The sequence below is a fragment of the Schistocerca piceifrons genome, chromosome 6 (assembly GCF_021461385.2).
Source record: "Schistocerca piceifrons isolate TAMUIC-IGC-003096 chromosome 6, iqSchPice1.1, whole genome shotgun sequence".
Lineage (NCBI taxonomy): Eukaryota > Metazoa > Arthropoda > Insecta > Orthoptera > Acrididae > Schistocerca > Schistocerca piceifrons.
In genome coordinates this window covers 261,762,410-261,784,364 of record NC_060143.1, presented here as the reverse complement: position 1 = coordinate 261,784,364, position 21,955 = coordinate 261,762,410, and the positions used below count along the sequence as shown (strand labels likewise).

The following is a 21,955-nucleotide window of genomic DNA, read 5'->3' as shown; positions in this document are numbered from 1 at the left end:
ATCAGTAGTTACAAATATGATTTTTTTTTTTAACATACTACTCTTTGTAAAATTTTGTATAAAGATTGTGGCTGTGTTATTTTTATACCCCTTCTCATGGAGATGATTGATTTCAAGGGTTTGTACTCATATGTATAAAACTAGTAGCAGTAGTTTTGTTGATTATTCAGTGTCCATAGAAGGCTAGCAGACACAAGCAAAAGTCCGTGTATCAACAATGTAGGAAAAGACAGACTATTGCTTACCGTACGGAAGACATTTTAAGTTACAGACAGGCACAATTAAAAGACACTTACACACAGCTTTTGGCTACAGTCTTTATGAAGGCTGTGGCCAAATGCTTTACGTAGGTGTCTTAATTGTGCCAGTCTGCAAATTAACGTGTCTTCTTTACAGCGAGTAGCTATCTGTCTTTTCCTTCATTGTTGTGTGCAAGGGTATGGGGCACAGGGAGCAGAGAAATATTTGACAGACTGGCTAGCCATTATGTACACCAAGAGACAAAAATTCTTAATACTGCCAAGAGACACATATAAAAGTAGAAAAACTAACCTAGCTTTTGGAACTATTAGTTCTTCCTTCGACAAGGAAAGAAGGGTAGGCTGGGGAAGATCACTCACGTGCCAGCACAAGACAGACCCACCTGTTCTGAGGACAAGGGGAGACAATTAGGCTATAACAAGGAGGTGACAGGAAGAGTAGGACAACAAAGGTAGTACAATGCTAATCACTGTGTCATATAAAGTTTGTATATGATAGAAGGGCAAAATGAGAAGTCTTATAAAGGTGGACTGAGAAGAAGAGCACTGAAAGTAAGCTTACCCGCACTCCTATTTTTTTTATTCATTATTAAACCTACTCCTGCATTATCCCCATTTGATTTTGTATTTATAACCCTGTATTCATCTGACCAAAAGTCTTGTTCCTCCTGCCACTGAACATCACTAATTCCCACTATATCTAGCTTTAACTGATCCAGTTCCCTTTTTAAATTTTCTAACCCACCTGCCCGATTAAGAGATCTGACATTCCATGCTCCGATGCATAGAACGCCAGTTTTCTTTTTTCCTGGTAACGACGTCCTCTTGAGTAGTCCCCGCCCGGAGATCCGAATGGGGGCCTATTTTACCTCCGGAATATTTTACCCAAGAAGATGCCATCATCATTTACCATACAGTACAGCTGCATGCCATCAGGAAAAATTATGGCTGTAGTTTCCCCTTGCTTTCAGCCGTTCGCAGTACCAACTCAGCAAGGCCGTTTTGGTTAGTGTTACAAGGCCAGATCAGTCAATCATCCACACTGTTGCCCTTGCAACTACTGAAAAGGCTGCTGCCCCTCTTCAGGAACCACATGTTTGTCTGGCCTCTCAACAGGTACCCTTCCGCTGTGGTTGCACCTATGGTATGGCTATCTGTATCACTGAGGCACGCAAGCCTCCCCACCAATGGCAAGGTCCATGGTTCATGGGGGGGGGGGGGATTTATATTAAGGCAATTTTAATTAAGAATGAAAACATTGTCCTGGTTGGCTATATTGCTTTTTTATGATATTTAGGATAGGCCATTTTTGACCTTCGGGCATTTTCAGCATTACATTATAGTATATTGCTGGCACTTGTGGCCAGGAGATGATATAATGTAAAATGAAGCTGGAAGCTTAAGATATGTGCTTGAAAATGATCAAAGGTTGAAATTGGCCAATCACATAGATAATAAAGCAATAATACAGCCTACCTTGACCAAGTTTTCAGTCTCAAAATACAATGAGGCTGTAACCCTCCACAAAAACAAAATTTTAATTAAATAAAATACTCTCAGTTAAACACACTGTATCTTCATGAAGGAACTATAGTCAGAAAACACACTATTCCCACTGTTTATCACTGTCAAACACACTACATTTTCACAAAGAAATTGTAGTCACAAAACAAACTAGTCCTACTGTTTTCACTTTTCAGATTGCACATGTTGCCCCTACCCACAAGATGATGCTGTACTGCTGCACTTAACTCGCCACAAAAAGTCACTATTATACATTCAGCATTGTTGGAAGTAGTCATAAAAATACGTCAAGTGCAGCATGTGCATCGTCTATCACTGTGGCAATGAAATGAGGTGAAAACATGCCTATAAGTGTCAATGGTAGTTGCAGAGTGAAATCCACCCCTGCTACTTGTGCCATAAGCATCTCAATCATTGTCTGTTACTGATACAAAAATCTGCATGTAATTCAACACTACAGTATGTTGGTATCATGAACTACAGTCTGTGCAGTTTTCTTGAGTTGTGCCAGTAGTGGCCACTGGGGAGGAAGAGGTAACCGCTGTTGTCATTGTGTGGCGAGTAATGTTGCAGTGGGAAGACATCCCATAATGCTGATACTGTAAGAAGCTTGCGCTATGTTCTGACCATTTTTGTGGTTTTAATGATGATAGGTCTTGAAAGGAGGATATAAGATGAACATCAACAAAAGCAAAACAAGGATAATGGAATGTAGTCTAATTAAGTCGGGTGATGCTGAGGGAATTAGATTAGGAAATGAGGCACTTAAAGTAGTAAAGGAGTTTTGCTATTTGGGGAGCAAAATAACTGATGATGGTCGAAGTAGAGAGGACATAAAATGTAGGCTGGCAATGGCAAGGAAAGCGTTTCTGAAGAAGAGAAATTTGTTAACATCCAGTATTGATTTAAGTGTCAGGAAGTCATTTCTGAAAGTATTCGTATGGAGTGTAGCCATGTATGGAAGTGAAACATGGACGATAAATAGTTTGGACAAGAAGAGAATAGAAGCTTTCGAAATGTGGTGCTACAGAAGAATGCTGAAGATTAGATGGGTAGATCACATAACTAATGAGGAAGTATTGAATAGGATTGGGGAGAAGAGACGTCTGTGGCACAACTTGACCAGAAGAAGGGATCGGTTGGTAGGACATGTTCTGAGGCATCAAGGGATCACCAATTTAGTATTGGAGGGCAGCGTGGAGGGTAAAAATCGTAGAGGGAGACCAAGAGATGAATACACTAAGCAGATTCAGAAGGATGTAGGTTGCAGTAGGTACTGGGAGATGAAAAAGCTTGCACAGGATAGAGTAGCATGGAGAGCTGCATCAAACCAGTCTCAGGACTGAAGACCACAACAACAACAATGATGCAGGAAGTAACAGGGCTTTGTGGAAGCGCATTACAATGACCTTCACGAGTGGTATTTATTTGAAGAAATGTGTATGAAATAAAATTAAGGCCACACCTCACGGTCGAACAATAAGCAGTTTGCTGCGTAATCACTACTGCAGAGACACTCCGTGTCAGCTCTTATGCAGAAACTCAGTGTCAGCTCTTAAAGACTGGCAGCAATGGTAAGCGTTATGAAAATTTCTGAATTGTACCGAGGAGTTCCAATTAGTAGTAGAGTACGAGGCCTCAAGAAAACTTAAGACCACAGCTCTTTTGTGGCCCTTGGGACATAGTGGATGAGCCAGTGTGGGCCTTAGGCTAAAATATTTGGAGACTTATGACTTAAGAGTATTATCACTCTAGAGGTCTTCATTCTCAGCTGATGGATCTTAAAAAGATTAAGCTCTTTTTGATTGGCAAACAAAAAACACATCTTACAAATGTGAAAATATTGCCTGCTAACTACAGTGCCAGTCACAAAATGTAGATGACTTAAGAAGGTCTTGAGAAACATTTGCGTAGCCTTTAAGTAAATAAGAGTCTGCAGCTGGAAAATTCTACTATTTGTGGAGATTTAACCCTATACCCTCTTAAAGGGTAAATTTACGAAATGCATCATTAGAATTCTTTCCACTAAACTGCACAAGCAAGTTGTAGCTCTTGGATTTGGACACTTTCCACACTTTCAAACATATTGTAGCAAATCCATTGTGCAAAAGGCATTATGTTTGGTGAAGGATGGAAAGGATGCTTCCGCAGTAAAGCATCCATCTGGATGTTCTGTTGGCAAAGGTCTGAACATGTGGTTTAGGTTCCCAGATTTGTGTATGGCTCGAAGAGTTCTTACGTAACAGAACCCAGTATGTTTTCCTCAACAGCAAGGTTCATCAGCGACAAGGATATCATCAGGAGTGCCCCAGGGAAATGTCATAGGACCACTCCTATTCTCTATAAACATAAATGATCTGACAGATAGAGTGCGCTGCAATTAATGGCTGCGTGCTGATGACAGTATGGCAGCTTGCCCTAAATGTAGAAAAATGTAAGTTAATATGGATGAGCAAGAAAAATAATCCAGTAACATTTGAATACAACATTAGTAGGATGCTGCTTGACACAGTCACATTGACTGAATTTCTAGACATAATGTTGCAAAGCAATACAAAATAGAATGAGCACATCAGGTTGGTAGCAGCGAAGATGAATTATTAGTTATGTTTTATTGGGAGACTGTTGAGAAAGTGTATAGAAAACTACTGCAACACATTCTTGAGTACTGTTTCAGTGTTTGGGATTCCCACCACCTAAGATTGAAGGAAGACATCAAAACAATTCAAAGGCATGCTACGAGACTTGTTACCAGTAGGTTCGATTAGCATGCAAGTATTATGGACATTCTTTGTGAATTTAAATGGGTGCCCCTGGAGGGAAAATGACATGCTTTTCACGAGGTGCTATTGCAGGAATTTAGAGAACTTGCCTTCTACGCTGACTCTCAAGTCACCAATGTACATTTCACATACGAACCATGATGATAAGCTGCACAAAATTAGTGCTTGTACAGAGGTTTTTACTAGACAGTTGTTTTTTATTTGCTCTATTTGCAAGTGGAACACTTGAAGAATGACTAGTAGTGATACATAGTACCCTCTACCACACCCCATATGGTGGCTTGTGGGGTATGTACATAGAATTAGGGTGGTCTTCATTTTTATGAATTTTATGTTTCTCCATGCACATTCTCTAGTTTTTTTCTCCTATTATTTTAGGAAGAATTTTAAGACCTATTTTGTTGAACCCATGCCACAGCGGGCAAGACGTTGCATCATGTCACTATGTGTTGTTGTTTATTACTGATTATGTGTATACTTGATTGGTATTGTACTGCAGAAGGAAGTTTTCATTCTGCAGCAGACTGCATGCTGATGTAAACACCAATGTATAACAGACAGCATTTCTTTTCATATGTAAAGTCAGTGCACATCCATCATATGCTACTGTATGTGCCCTTTGGTAGTCTGTGAAACTTCTTCATTGAAACATGAGCAATGGGCAATGGGCAAAGTAGATGTGGGGAGAACAGCACTGTTTCTCACTGGATAGACATTACTGTGAAGAGTTTATGTTTGACAGAGAGGGCTCATCACCAGCCGGCTATCTGACTTAGGCGGAGGGGGGGGGGGGTCACTAAACCTGCCCACCAGTGAAAAACATAATACGCTCAAGAGGTAATCTTGTTTGCAATATGCCCTGTCATCGTCATCACCCAGCCGGGCAAAACTGTGAGAATGCTTGCTGAAACTCTGGCCAAATTTCATTGGAAAGCTGGTGCCCTCTAATGAGGAATCAAGAGGAGGAGAAATGCCAAGGAAGAATTGTCTGCTTGCTGTCACGGACATATCATCAGCCAATGAGAAGATGTGACAACAAAATTTTGGCAATCTGGAACTGCAAGAGGGGGAAAAATCTGGCTTAAAAACCGGCAATCAAGTGAATGGAGAGATCTTTAAGGGGTAGTGATGACAGACTTTGTGAGGATTCTTTCAAGAGACTTTGTGTTTGGACTTCATCTAAAGACTTGGTTGCCAGCACTTAGTCTGCATTTACACTTGATGCTTATTTGGTTCCACAATGACTTCAGTCTATTCCATGTTATTCTGCTTCCTATTCCAGTTTTTGCTGGATTTTATTCTGTTCTAATGCTTGTTCTCAAGAGCATTTGACTTTGATTTCTTTTCTGAAACCATTTCTCACCTAATCCGAGTTCAGACTCAGTTGCCAAAAAGTCATTCTCATGATCACTGTCATCTAGTTCAAATCAGACTTCTTGAATGCCATCCATCTATTTCAGCTGCATGCAAAACTAAAATCCAGTTGGAGAACTGATGCCTCATAATGCAATTACCTAGCCTTTGTCTGTAGACCATAGTGCTAATCCTCTGTCTGCGCAATGGGAACATGCCATTCAACCACCAATAACTGTCAATCATTTGCTAGGCACTGCTCGCTTGTACAGATGACATACAAACAATTAACTGTTAAGCCAATTCCCCAGAGAGCCTAATCGTGGCATATCTGCCCAATCCAAGTGCCCTGAGAATCTCTCATCCATTCACATGATTTTCGAACAGCCAGTGAAGAAGTGACTTATTTTTTATTAATGTTGATCAAAAACTGGAATTCAGAAAATATGAAATCAATAAAACTTTTCCTATACTGCCACAAAAAATTCCCAATGACCACATTTTAATGCCCAATATCACATGAGTTACCACAATATAAAGGCAGTTACTTGATGAAAGAAATAGAACTAGATATGTATGTATAAGTAACTAACGGGTGTTTCAAAATGAATATTGGCGTTTTAAGGCTTTGTAGCATTTCGTACACTCAACTTACAATTTTAAATAGTACATCAAATGAAAGAGCTACTCAAACAGTTTTGTTTTCATGCTCTAAAGCCTACAGACTACAGTTTAAATGTCGATTTTGTAAACAGAAAGTTGCTGCACCGTGAATCATGTCATCGTCAGTGCTGCATCAACATTTCACATTAGTTGAAATGTGAACACACATAATATGAGCATCTGGGGTTTAGAAAATCCCCACAAGATAGTGCAATTGTTACAGGAGTCCCCTAAATTGAATGTTTTTTGTGCCATACACCAGGAGAAAGTTTATGTGCCTTTCATTTTTGGTGAAGCAACTTTAACTGGTGTTTCTTATCTTGATACACTACAACTAAGGCTTTTTCCTCAATCGGAAGAAGCTGAACCACAGAACTTTATATAGTAGCAGAATGGTGTGCCGCCTCACTGGCATAACTTAGTATGTGATTGTAACAATATTATGAAAAGCAAAGTTGCTACTCACCACATAGCGGAGATGCAGAGTCACAGACAGGCACAACAAAAAGACTGTCACAAATAAAGCTTTTGGCCCAAAAGGCCTTCGTCAAAAATAGCGCGCGCGCGCGCCCACACACACACACACACACACACACACACACACACACACACACACACGAGTGCAGTCTCAAGCAGTGGCTACAGTTGCCTGAGACTGCAGCCGCGCGCGCGTGTGTGTGTGTGTGTGTGTGTGTGTGTGTGTGTTTTATTTTTAACGAAGGCCTTATGGACCGAAAGCTTTATCTGTGACAATCTTTTTGTTGAGCCTATCTGAAACTCTGCATCTCTGCTATATAGTGAGTAGCAAGTTTCCTTTTCATAATATTGTTACATTCCGTCCTGGATTTTCCATTGTTTGATTAGTGTATGACTGATTAAACGACGATGTACCCAACTGCTGGACTGATTGCAGGGGTAGATGGCAGAGCTTGTGCCACATGCTCTCCACATTGATCTGATATGATTCCATGTGATTTTTACATTTGGGGGTTCATAAAGGGCCATGTGTATGTGCCTCCACAACCAGCAGGTCCAGAGGATTGAAACAGTTGTGACAATTACTCCAGAAATACTGAGCACGGTTTGGGAAGAACATGCTTACTGAATCAACGTGTGCCGTGTGATGAATGGTGATCACTGTGAGGACTTGTAAGAAAAACTGTCTGAGTTGATGTATTATTTATAATTGTAAGTTGAACACAGTAAATACTTCAAAGCAATACATCCCTGATATTCGTTTTCAAACACTCAGTATAATGACATTGTGACAAGTCATTCATGCGTGAGGGAACGATGATGACTAGTCTTCACTTTGCAGCTTTTATAAGTTAATGTAATTTTATGTTTAGAAGATAAGAAGAGTCCACAACAGCTGGGCACAAGAGCATTAATCCGTAAATCATTAATTAGCAAATTTAACTTTTTGAGTCATGGATTAACTATTAAGTTAATTTTTGGAAATGTTAACAGATTATTTAACTTCTGTAAACTTTCTTTGAGACCATTAATCATTAATTAGCTACCCTCTAATTATGACAAAACTGATGCCATGCCACCTGTGGAAATCATGTTCTGATAAGCTCAGGTCATGTGGGCATGTGGCTATGCCAAGGTGCAGGTAACTGATGTAAACAATCGAGTGTGAGCACAAATAACTGGGTGTTGGTTGTTTACTGGGATCACATTAAGTACTACTTTTTATGGGTGGAATGACTGCAAAAACTAAATATGGAATCAGATTTTAGCTCTAAAAAAATGTAAAGAGAAGCCTAGTAGAAACGTCTCTGTAAAAGGTAATGGCCGCAATGGCACCATGCAGTACTATCCTATTCATGGAACATCTAGAGAAATTCTTTCTAACCACCAAAAATCCCAAATATTTAACCTGGTTCATGTCCATCGATGAAATCTTCATGATCTGAACCAAGGGTTAGGGCATCCTATCACCCACTTCAACAGCTGCCACCCACTTCACACAGGAAGTCCCTTACACACGGCTTAGCCAACCATGGTGGTTGTATCTGTAGTGATGAGCAAGCCCTCTCCAAATATACCACGGGTCTCACTGAGGCCTTCACAGACTGAGATTATCCACCCAACTTTGTCCAGAAACTGATCTCCCACACCTTATATCACCAGTCACCTAATATCACCCCACACAACCATAGTCCAGCCACAAAGGAGCACTCCTCTCAAGACCCCACTATTATCCAGGACTGGAGCAACTAAAACCCATTCTCTACAGGGGTTTTGATTCACTCTCATCATGGAATAAGAAATATCCTCCACAACCATCTGACAGTGGTATTCCATGGTCCACCCAACATGTGCAATAACCTTGTTCATCCCTACTCCACTCCTGGTCTCAACCTGTTGCTTCATGGCTCATATCCCTGCAACAGACTCAGATGCAAAACTTGTCCCCTCCATCTGCCCACTGCCAGATTATCCAGTCCTATGACTGGCATCTTCTACCCCATCAATGGTGAGACCACATATGAAAGCAACCATGTGATCTATAAACTTGTCTACAACAAGTGTGTCGCATTCTACTTGGACAGGATTACTAACAAGTTGTCTATCTGCATGAATGGCAACCATCAAACTGTGGCCAAGAGACAGCTGAAGCACCCAGTTCCTGAACATGCAGCACAACATTAAGTGCTTCATTTTAATGACTGCTTCACAACCTGTGCATCTGGATTCTTCTTAACAAACCAGTTATTCTGAATTGTGCATGTGGGAACATCCCCTACGATGGATCCATTTTTCTGCCCCCTGCCGACCCCCTCAACCTGCCCTCTCCCCTCCTTCCCAGCACAGCCTTCCAATGGTGCACCTAGCATCCTTATCCTGTCCCCACGACATCCCTGCACACCCCGCACAGTCAGCAATAGTATCTTCGCCCACCCGTACCCTGTTACACCTCCCCCATCCTCACCCCATGCTGCCTTCTTACCACCACTACCCACTCCATCCGACTGCTGCTCACATCAGATGTAGCCGCAGTTGGGTCTTAGCAGCTGGATACTTGTTTGTATGGGTGAGAGTTCTAGTTCTGAGGAAGGATCTTGTCCAAAAGCTTACATATTTCTAGTATTCTTTACAACAATGTAGGAAAGTATAGAGTGCTACTTACCATAAAGATGACACTTACACATAAGCTTTCGGCTAGAAGTTCTGGCCCAAGCTGCTGGAGTTGGAGCTCATGCGTGCATGAGGTGTACTTACTTGTGTGAATGAATGGTGTGCACTTCTCTTTTCTTGACGAAGGCTATGGCCGAAAGCTTATGTGTAAGTGTTTTTAATTGTGCCTGTCTGCAACTTAACATGACATCTTTATGGTAAGTAGCAATCTATCTTTTCCTAGATTGATGATATCCCTACCAAGAGTTTCCACTGTTTAGTATTCTTTTCATTGTGCCTGTCTGTGATGCAACACGTCCTCCATGTGGTGAGTTGTAATCTGTCCTTTCCATATTGTTGGTACTAATATATCCCATACATGAAAAAAGAAGGTATGTTAGAGCCTGTAAACTTCAGAGGCATATCTTTAACATCAGATTATTTTTCGAAAACAGTGTTGAACAGAACCGAAAAACGACTACTGTTTGGGGTTTAAGGGCGCTCAACTACCGAGGTCATTAGCGCAAACGACTACTGTAGATCCGCAAATTGGTTAGCATAAATAAGGCTTCAGAAAGGGCAGATAACACACAGTAAAAATCTTGAATCTGAAATTGCTAACTGTGTATTGAAAGCAGAAAAGCAAGAACTTCATACTCAAATTTGAAGACTTCAAACTTTAGAGGAGATGAATTTAGACAGAAAATTCAGTGAACTGATTAAATACATCTTAACAAACACAAAATCCAGGGTCATTAAGTTTAAGAGGAAAGCTTCCAGAGTCCCTCAAGATGGAAACCAGAAAGGGATACAACCTCTCTGCTCCTTGCTCTTTTGCCTATGTGCTTGATAAGCCGATCAAGGAATGGTGATGAAAAATGCAAGGAGTAGCTGGAATATAATTGGGATGCAAGAAAAAAGGGACACACATGGACTGTTCAGTATATGTATATGATATTGCGATATATTTGGAATCATCAGAAAAGGTCCCTAATCAAGCCACCTAACTACAGAGACAAGCAGCTAAAGCAAGTTTATACAGACTGACACAATTTATGACAAACATCAACACAGCTCCTTGTTGGATGATATTAGGATGAGGAAAAATTAAGTAGGTGGATAGAATGGATAAAAACTGGTCTGACAGAAAAAGAAGCTGCGGGAGCAGAAATAAGTAACATGACTTCAGCATAAACACTCACTACGATCATCTACAATAAGAAGAATCCTTTGATCAAGGCAAAATTGGAACATTACCAGCCAGTGACCTTTCCTAATGCCTTATATGCAGCAAGTCTGAACTTCATAAGAACAGGACTACTTTAAAGGCTATAACTTGTGGAACAAAGCATTCTCCCTCAAAGAACAAGAAGTGGTTCAATAAAGAAGGCAAACAAATCAAAAATTGTATACCCAGATGGAGAAGACCCCAGACGCCATCAGGAAAAGAGGGATCTTGTTCTTTTGAAACATCCTTAGAATGGACCAGAGGTGGTGTCAATGCAGTTTATTGAGGACAGTATTAGACTCAGGTCAACGTCATCATGGAAAGAAGAACGAAGGTAGTTGTGAAAGTATGAGAATAAAAGAATTTTGGACAAAGACCAGAAGAAACAAAGCAGATTCAAATTAATGTGAACCTTAAATGGTCAAAGTGGAAAGACAGGGTGTATACATGGACAAGGAAAAAAAATTCCCAGATTTCCCGGTTAAAAATACACTTTCTCCCGGGTGACAGTACATTTTCTCTTATCAATCCTTTGAATGGTTATGGTTTTGTACACGGCTGTACAATTTCCCGGCACTTTTGAAAACGATTCTCAGGGAAAAAGACATGTTTTCGAAATGTCTTTGATGTGCAGCAACATGTGCACTGCATGTTACTTTCTGAATCATTGAAATCAAGATTTCGATGTGCTTTTGTAAGCCGTTCATAGCTCACGTCACGTGATCTCTCCAGTTCATGACAGTGGATATTCAGAGCATAGGACACGTGATGTAGTCAGCCAACAGCAACATCACTGTTAAGTAGCGTGAACACACAAACTGGGAAAGTTAATAGTTTAAATTAATATACATAGTGCGATCTGAGGTTTTCCTGGCGTATTTCTAATTTGAACAGTTCTCGGGTATCCAACCAGGTAGCGTCATAATTTTTCCACAATATTTCAGCAGACGTACACGCTGCAATCTTCAGGTGGTTCCTGACGAATGCTGTGCTGTTCCTCTCAGCACCCTATATATACTAGCCATTACCCCCTCCACCGCTCCTCTCCTGGTGTCTTTGGTGTGGCCGGCGCGGCGGCTACTGGAGGTGGTGGGGGAAGCAGCGCCTGGGTCTGAACTGGGGTCTGCAGTCTCCCTGCTTCCGCCGTTGTGGGCGGTCCTCGATCTCTGGGACCGCATCTTTCTCTCCAGGCTGAGTGCAGGGTTCCAAGCCTGACTAAGTTGAAGGCCACTGTCTTTATTAATTAGATCGTCCTGTAGTCAGATTTCGATGGCCTCTTTAGTAACGCAGTCCCAGAAGGAGGAGGATTGACAGAGTATTTTTGTTTTTTCATAGTCCATAGTATGGCCAGTCTTTATACAATGGACAGTCATGGCTGATTTAGTGGCCTGGCGTAATTCAGTATGGCGCTTGTCTTCGTGGCAACTCTCTTCAACAGTGCAGACTGTCTCCTCAATGTATGATTTTCCGCACTGACAGGGAATTTGATAAACGCCTGGTTTTCGAAGGCCTAGGTCATCCTTCACTAAACCCAGTAGAGTCAAGGTTTTGCAGGTGGTCGGAATACACATTTCACATTGTGTTTCCTCAAGATCCTGTGCGATATTTCTTGAGGTGTTTCCGACAAACGGAATGCATGCCAATGACTTGTGTTCTTCTGTTTCTTCTTCTTGTTCTCTTGGCGCAGTCTGTCTGAGTGCGTGTCTTATTTGCTTCTGCTTGTACCCATTTTTTTGAAATGTTGTCTCTAGGTGCTGCAGTTCTGCTGGAAGGTTCTCCTGATTGCAGATCGATCTTGCCCTGTGAACAAGTGTGCGCAAAACACCTTCACGCTGGGAGCTGTGGTGGCAGCTGAAGGCATTTAGGTAAAAATCGATGTGTGTAGGTTTTCTGTATACACTGTGTCCCAGCTTGCCACGCATTTATCAAATTCCCTGTCAGTGCGGAAAATCATACATTGGGGAGACAGTCCGCACTGTAGAAGAGAGGTGCCGCGAACACAAGCGCCATACCGAATTACGCTAGGCCACTAAATCAGCCGTGGCTGACCATTGTATAAAGACTGGTCATACTATGGACTATGAAAAAACAAAAATACTCTGTCAGTCCTCCTACTTCTGGGACTGCGTTACTAAAGATGCCATCGAAATCCGACTACAGGACGATCTAATTAATAAAGACAGCGGCCTTCAACTTAGTAACGGTTGGAACCCTACACTCAGCCTGGAGAGAAAGATGTGGTCCCAGAGATTGAGGACCGCCCCCGACGGCGGCAGCAGGGAGACTGCAGACCCCAGTTCAGACCCAGGTGCCGCTTCCCCGACCACCTCCAGTAGTCGCCGCACCGGCCGCACCAATGACACCAGGAGAAGAAAGGTGGAGGGGGTAATGGCTAGTACATATAGGGCGCCGAGAGGACCAGCACAGCATTCGTCATGAACCACCTGAAGATGGCAGCCTGTACGTCTGCCGAAATATTGTGGAGAAATTACAACGCTACCCGGTCGGATACCCGAGAACTGTTCAAATATACATGGTGTTGCTACAAGAAAAGCAAAGCATTCACACATGACATTGGTCTCTAAAGTTAATAAGCTGCAAGAGAAGCTAAGCTTTCGGATATATTGTTAATCTTTTTTGCGCGCGTTACACTTTCACATATATCACACATATGTGCCACTAAAATTTTTAATAATGACATAAATCTCTGATCTTCAGGGTTCGAAATTCTTCTAAATGGCTTGTCATCAAACAGTTGATTTTTAAATGAGACTCAAAAGCTCTGTCATTTAATAAATTCTTGGTATATTCTTGCACATAGTTCAACTTACATGAAAGGATATTTACTACGAAAGTAACGCTTTTCAAACCACTATTCGCAATATTTTCCCGTGACCCGTTAGGAACAGGTTCGTTTCAGCAGTTGCCAGAGAGCGCAGATAACAGGCGACACCACGCTTGGGTAGCTATCATGACGTAGGAAGCTCGTATGTACGTACTTGTAAAACATTGAAAGATCATACATTATGTCATAAAAGAAACAAGACATCAGAGGGTACTCCAAGAGCATCGGAATTTCGTGGACCACACTACTGTACTACATCATGTTTGGTTCTTTATTATGGCTAATGCAATACGCTCTAGAAAATGAAAACATGCACTTGAAATGCAGCAAACAGCTGAAACTAGCCCACAGTATGGAATTAAACACTTCGTTTCAAATACATTGACTGCCTCTGCGGAAAAGGTTAACACAAGTCAAATTTCTTTAGCAAACAGACAAAAATAACGTCATTGTTCTGCAAGGCGATTAATGCTCGACTGTCAAAAAGGCGGAAATAAAGTAAAATCTGAAACTAATGACATATTTCAGCCTTCTGTAATTATGTGAATGTGTTTTAATTCACTTGATAGCTCCCAACCACAGATATCCATTTTGTTTTCATTTAACGTGAGAGTAAACAAAGCGGAAACAGCAAAATCACTAAATGTAAACACGGGTCACGTGGGGACTACCCACTATAACTCAGACTGCTCTGCACACCAACCCCGGATCTACGACATTTGCGAACCGGGTCAATACTAAAAAAAATCGAATTTTCAAAATATGTTCATCTTGTAGTGCACATCTTTCTGAAAAGTCTGAAACATACAACATATGTATTCGAGGAAATGTAAGACATATTCTTTGGTCTTAAGTATGCCAAAGTGCAGTGCCATGCCTCTTCATAAAGCATTTTTCTACCGCACATCCAAACTACATTCAGAAGAGTGGAAATTGAAATGTCCTATGGTGCCTCTCCCGCTCCCAGTCGGCCGGTTTGACATCCTGCCCCTCTTTAAAAAAAAAAAAACTCGCAATTAATAGCGGAAGGGATTATTTGTAATCGAGAGAACAAGAACTCTTCAGAAAATCTGAACTCTTTATTGCCTATTAGTTAATAAATTGCTGTATTGTGTGACATAAAATTAAATTTAGGATATATAAAACCAATACTGACAAGAGATAAGCAAGAAATTACACATTTCTTCAAACCTTAGCTCCTAGCATTTTGTCTCTCTAATCTTGCTGCAGCTCTCTGCGAATGAATCTATTACCTCATCAAAGCTCGTCAAACGTTTTGCTACATGAAAAATCGAAATGTTGTTATCTAATACTGAAAAAGCTATTAATACAAATAATACCCAAGACTGGTGTGGTTTCTCCATCTGATTAAGTCTATTTTGTCACTGTCTGCTAGGTAAAACAAAATAGACCTTTCTAATATGGCAGAAATTTTGTAACACACCAAATAAATGAAACTGTTTTGGCACAAATGGTCATTTTTATAACACGACAGAATATAATCCACGAAGTACCAATATCAAATGCCTATAAGGCCTACTACAAGCAAAATGCTTTATGTTAGGAAATAGTTTCACATTTCATTCATACGCACCAGCTTCTCAAGCATGAGATCGAAAAGTAGTATTACAAAATTTTTATATAAATTTGGAATTGTCTCATTCTTCCATAATTTGTGTGATGTCCCCGTTTCTTCTCCTTCCTCGTTTTAACAAACAGTCTTGTCATCACCAATTCTGTAGCTATTGCTGCCACTATCAAAATTTGTTCACCAATTAACTTCACTAACCCTGTCAGAATCACGAGTTTAGTTATTCTGTGATTATTTTCCAGTTGCTGCTAGCCGGGGACTGTCCTATTGGTCCTTACTAGTGTAGCGATCTGGCCCAAAATTTTGTGTCAAAATTTCATTTTCTTGGATACACTGAGAAGATAATACAGAATCTTTCTCACCTGTTATTCCTGTCAGTCATTTATTTCCATTCTGGTAGTCTGAATCTATGGATTTCGCTAGTAATTATAACAATACTGATCATTTGCAAACCCAATCAACCACTTAATCAGACAGCGATTGGCATCCATCCTTTTGGCTTTACTCCCTCAGCTCGTATAGCCCCATCGTCTGCGGAAAGCTTACTTCTAGATGCGACGAGGATTCTCCTCCTGACAGGGACATCATGTACACTATGCATGCATTCAAAAGTCAACTTATGATTCATTCAGAAATCAACTTAAAATTTGTTCAAACATGTTCAAAAACCAACAGGGAAGCGTTTCAAAATCAAATGAATAATCGATGGACAAACGTGCGGTGGTTGCTAGACGCTTTGTGAAACAAGTTTTTTTTCCTCAAGAATATGAATTTGGCACCCCCTTTTTCCGGTAGCATCTAGCTGCTTGCTGCGACTGCTTGCACAGCCAACAGCCACCTTCCTGTAGCCAGAAGTGGGAGAATCTACTACTGAAACATGACTGAATAGTGCATGCGCCCGCACGTAACTGCTAAAACAAATTGAATGTAAACAGTTGCGACTTGACGCTCATTGGAAGCAATTTGTTGTTATGAAGCATGGCTTAGTCTTCCTAAAGCCTTTGACACATTTTCAATTGGCAGATGCTTGCATGAGCACTGTGTGTCATCGTTGTATATGGCGCATTTCCTTTGCAATTTCAAGTTATTTTTGTTTTTTTCTCTCGTTTATGTTTTATTGTTGAAATATCATTTTGCAGTAGCGGGATACAGTAATATCCTTTGTTAGAGTATCGGTTCTTACCAGTCAAAATTACAGAAATTTAACTGGAAATTAAAACAATGAAAAATTCCTGGAATTCTAAAAATATCCCGGGTTTTTCCCAGTTTTCTCCCAGATGAAAAAATTCCCGGGTTTTTCCCGGATCTCCCAGTTGTCCCGGGTCGTATATACCCTGAAGGAAGTAGTAGTACAAAGAGCATAAGTCATATAGTTTATTGTTTTGCTGAAACATTAGCTTTGGTAGCTAGTGTAATTTACTATTTCCTTTCATTTTATGTGGCACTTGTTACTCCAGACACAGGTAAATTAAATCACTACACAGCACTACTAGCACAATTTCCCTACCTGTAAGATAGGATGTTGCACGCACATATTCTTTTCTTGGTGGATAATTTTTGTGGTGCACAGAGTGATTTATGATATATTGTTCTTGACCTGTGTCAAGCCATGACCTCTGTAGTACAAAATCTCTATTCTTGAGAGGAGCTGGGCAAGACACTGAAATAATAAAAATAATAACAATCATAAAAGCTCATGACAAAAATCATCAGATTGTAACTGGGCACTGGAAAGCTCATTTTGGTGGCACCAAAATGCAATAAGCTATGCATTTCATAGTGATTCACAGATTATAAATGTAGGCTTCAATGTGGAAGGTACAAGAAACAGCTAGTGTGTCATTCAGAAACACACTGAAAACTGAGGAAAAGTACAATTATTTAGCAACAGGTAAAATAAATTCCAGCTAATGCAAACATTGACTCTGAAAACATACAAATAATTAAGCAGATATTTAATTTATATCTTATATAATAATGAATAAACCCTCAGCAGGTGCTACAACTTTATAAAATTTAATTTTTATTCAAGACTAACCCCTTTTGGGCATCTACATGCACCTTCAAATAGCAAAATTCACACTTGCTAATCACCACCCATTAGGTGCTGCTGAGTAGTGTGTGAAATATTTTTCTAGTTGATAGCACTTTCACTGCATACGAATGCAGATGCTGATTGAAAAGCTAAACATACAAGGTAAATATCTCTGTTAAATAAATATCTTGCATTGTTATCTTACATGTAGATGCTGATAAATCGTAGCTACTTACAGAACATATGTTAAACAACACCATGGCTATCACAAACAGTTATAGCTTTCACTTTCTGTTTTCTCCAGAAGGGTTGTCAGGGATATTCTCTCCAATGTTTCAGCAGATACTTGGCAGTTTGCTTTTGTTGTACATAGATGGAGTTATTCGTAACTCATACTGCTCATTATATGTTTCATACACCCCAGTGTTTATAGAAAACATCAATTTCTTTCTCATTACAAATATTTCAAGTGCAGTTTTGTATGTTCTGTATTTATTAACAGTATTCCTATATGCCTCAGGATATGTCCTATCAATTGATCCCTTCTTTTAATCAAACTGTTCCATAAATTTCCTCTTTCCTCAGTTCTATTTAGTACCTCTTAATTCGCTATTTGATGTGCACATCCTATCTTCTGCATTCTTCTGTAGGGCTACATTTCGAAACCTATTCTCTTCTTGTCTGAACTGCTCATCATGTAATTTCACTTCTGTAAAATGCTACACTCTAGACAAATATTTCTACAAATTTATATTCAATATTAGCGAATTTCTATTTTGCAAATATGCTTTTCCTGCTATTGCAAGTCTGCATTTTATATCTTATCTACTTCAGTTATCATGAGTTATTTTGCTAGCCAAATAGCAAAACTGATCTATTAATTTTAGTGTTTTGATTTCTAATTAATTACTTCTGCACTACCTGGTTTAATTTGACTGCATCCCATTACCTTTGTTTTACTTTTGATGATGTTTATCCTACAAACTTCCTTCACAGCTATATCTATTATGGTCCCCTGCACTTTCAAGTCCTTTGCTGCATATGACAGAACTACAGTGTCGCTGGTAAATCACTAAGTTTTTATTTCTTCTACCAAAATTTAATTCCGTTTCCGAAGTTCTCCTTGTTGCTCAATATATAGACTGCATAACATTGAGGAGAGGGGTACAAGCTGTCCCCCTCCCTTCTAAACCACTGGTTCCCTTTCATCTCCTTCAACTCTGGTCTGGTTTCTCTACAAGATGTAAATAACCTTTTGCCCCTGTATTATGCACTTACTATCTTCTGTTTAGCCCACTCGACACTGTCAACAGTTTTCTCCAAATCTACAAGTGCTATATATGTAAGTTTGCCTTTCTGTAATCTATCTCCTAATATAAGACACAGGGTCACTACTGCTGATCTTCCCCAAAGTCAGTATTTACACTACTGCTGATCTTCCCCAAAGTCAGTATTTACAAGCTTTTCGATTCTTCAGAAAAGAATTCATGTCAGTATATTGCAAACATGGCTCATTAAAGTGATAGTTTGCTAATATTCACTCCTGTCAGTATCTTACGTCTTTGGGATTGGAATTTATATTATTCCTGAAATCTGAGTGGGTTTCATCCATCTCATATATCTTGCACATCAGGTGGAATAGTTCTGTCACAGTTAGCTCTCCCAAGGATATCGGTTGGAATGTTGTTTACTCCAAGGTTCTTGTTTCAACTTAGGTCTTTCAGTGCTCTGTCAAATTCTTCTTGTAGTATCATATCTACTTTCTCATCTGCTTTTACTTCCTCCTCCATTTCCATAATATTGCCTTCGGGTTCATTTTACCTGTATAGCTCTTCTCTATATTCCTTTCACCTTTCAGATTTCCCTTCTCTGCTTTGTGCTGGCTTGCCTCCTGTGCTTTTTGTATTCATACAGGTGCTTCTCATTTCTCCAAAGACCTCTCTAATTTTCCTATAGGCAGCATCAGTCTTTACTCTAGTCATACATGCTTCTACAGCCTTGCATTTGTCCTCAACCCATTCCTGCTTTGTAATTTTGCACTTCCTGCCAATCTCCTTTTTCAAGCATCTGTATTAAATTTTGTCTGTTTAATTTTCTCCTTAGGTCAACTAAACTGAATGTCTCCTGCGCTATCCATGCATTTTTACCTGACCGTGCCTTCTTACTTATTTGATCCTCTGCTGGCTTCACAATTTCAACTCTCAAAGTTATCCATTTGTCTTCTATTGCATTCCTTTCTCATTTTCAGTTAATAATTGCCTAATGCTTCCTCTAAACACTCTGGTTCTTTCAATTTATCAAGGTCCCATCTTCAATTTCCTACTTATTTGCAATCTCTTCAGTTTTCTTTGCAGGTCATAACCAATAAATTATGTTCAGAGTGTACATCTGCCCCTGGAAATGTCTTGCAGGTAAAAATAAGGTTTCAAAATCTCTGTCTAAGCATTATTATGTAAGGCAGTGCCTCTTCAGTTTATACAGCCTGTTTACACAAGTCATAAACCAAGTGCTAACAATGATTAAATTATGCTATGCACAAAATTCTACCACATAGCTTCACATTCCATGCATTTCCTGCAGTCCATGTTCTGTAACTATTTTTTCCTTCTCTTCCTTTTTCTACCATCGAAATCCAACCCCTTATCAAAATTTAACTTTAATTTTCCTTAACTATCTGAATAATTTCTTTTAATTCATCACATATTCTTTCAAACCCCTTTGTCAGCTGTGGAGCTAGTTGGCATATAAACTTTCACTACAGTAGTGGGTGTTGGCCTTGTGTCTATTTGGTTACAATAATGCATTCACTACATTGTTCTTAGTTGATTACTAGATTACCCACATTCCTATTTTCTTTTTTATTATTAGACCTACTCCTGCATTAACACTATTTGATTTTGTATTTTTAACCCTGTACTCATCAGACAGAAGTCCTTTTTTTTCTAACCCCCCCCCCCCCCCCCCCCACTTCTCCACCAAACTTACCTGATTAAGAGGTTTTGTGTGCTTGTTTTATTTTTATTGATGATGGTATTCTTCTGAGCAGATGCCATATGAAAATGCAAATGGGGGAGTATTTTAGCTCTGCAGTATTTTATCTGACAGAATGCCTTCAGCATTAAACCGTACGACAGAACTCCAGATTCTTGGGAAGAACAGCTACCCTAGTTTCCCATTGCTCTTAGCAGCGTGCAGTATCAGAACAGCAAGGCCATGTTGGCTCATGTTACAATGCCAGATCAGCAAATGATTCAGACTGTTGACCCTGCAGCCTACTGAAAAGGCTGCTGCCCCTCTGCTGCCATGCGTCTTCGGGAACCATCTGTCTGTCTTGGCACTCCCCAGATGCAAATCCATTGTGTTTGCATCAATATAGCGGCTGAGGCATGCAAATCACCCCACCTTGGCAAAGTCCACGGTTCATGGGAAAGGGGCATGGGCTACACACAATACAGAAATGGAACAGGAAGGGGAAAAGTTATAGTGGTACTCAATGCAGAGTATGGATGCTGCCCCACAATGCTGCAGGTAGCAGATAATATCCACTTGTTTTTATTTACAATAAAGTTTACAGTAACATTAACTTCCTAGAAGCAGTTAGCAGTATATTACGATTTACTTCCTAGGAACTGCATGTCTACTAATTTTCTTTAATTTCCTTTGTGTCATCACATGATTAGAGACTGTCTAGTTTTATTTTGATTACAAAATTTCTTAAAATCAAGTACACTGTTTCCATTATTGGCAGGGTGTGGGCAGTTACAAAAAACCCTCTCACAGCACAGCAGCAGATGACACGCCTTTGACACCACCCATTGCCTAAAAGATGCTTAAGTGTGCCTGTCAGCACTAGGCTCAAACCTACATGGTGGCAATTGCATCAAACTAAAGGGCAGTGTCTGCCATTAAGTATGTTACAAAATTGCAGGATGGGTGGAAGTTGACCCAAACTTTCAATAAAAAAGCAAGAATGGGGTCAGTAATGTGCATTTTCCTCCAAAAGGCAGAAGCAGAGATAAATCTAAATAAGTACTTATTGAAGAAATCAGGACAAATTAATACTTACTTGCATAATATCCAACATCATTATTGGGATTCAGGTAACCAATATCATGAGATTCGATCATATTCAAATCCCAGATTCTTCTATAATCAGGATCATGCAAGACATCATACAAGTCAAGAGGAACTACATCAGCAAAAGTTGTCCACACCTTCAAAAATAAATACATAAAATAAAACAACTTTCAAGATGATGTACATGAGTTATGAGACAGTAGAAGAATGTTGTATATGGACATTTCTCCTCCTTAATCTCAAATTATCTCACTATATTTTCTCATCCACATTTCTCTCCTCACTGTTGTTTTTCCTGTGTGCTGACTTGTACTTCCCACCTGTTTTATAGGTTAAGTAAAGTCACACCCCTCTGTCCTAATCCACTCACTCATTCATAGTCACACAATGAGTTAGATTTTATTTACAAACATATGTTTTAAAATGTATTATCAAAATGCAATAGCAAGAAAGTATGAAATAATAGAGCA

At 39.8% G+C, this 21,955-nt stretch overlaps 1 protein-coding gene across 10 annotated transcripts in view; it reads right to left on the bottom strand.

Annotated features, from left to right (window-relative positions):
- Positions 1 to 21,955, bottom strand: part of LOC124802891 (START domain-containing protein 10-like) — a 137,881-nt gene that overhangs the window by 36,380 nt on the left and 79,546 nt on the right. For all 10 annotated transcript variants that reach the window (XM_047263945.1, XM_047263943.1, XM_047263944.1 and 7 more), the window contains 2 exons: positions 21,475 to 21,622; positions 16,881 to 17,033 (listed from right to left, as the gene is read on the bottom strand). In XM_047263945.1, coding sequence (XP_047119901.1) covers positions 16,881 to 17,033; positions 21,475 to 21,622 — 301 coding nt within the window. The remainder of the gene's footprint in view (positions 1 to 16,880; positions 17,034 to 21,474; positions 21,623 to 21,955) is intronic.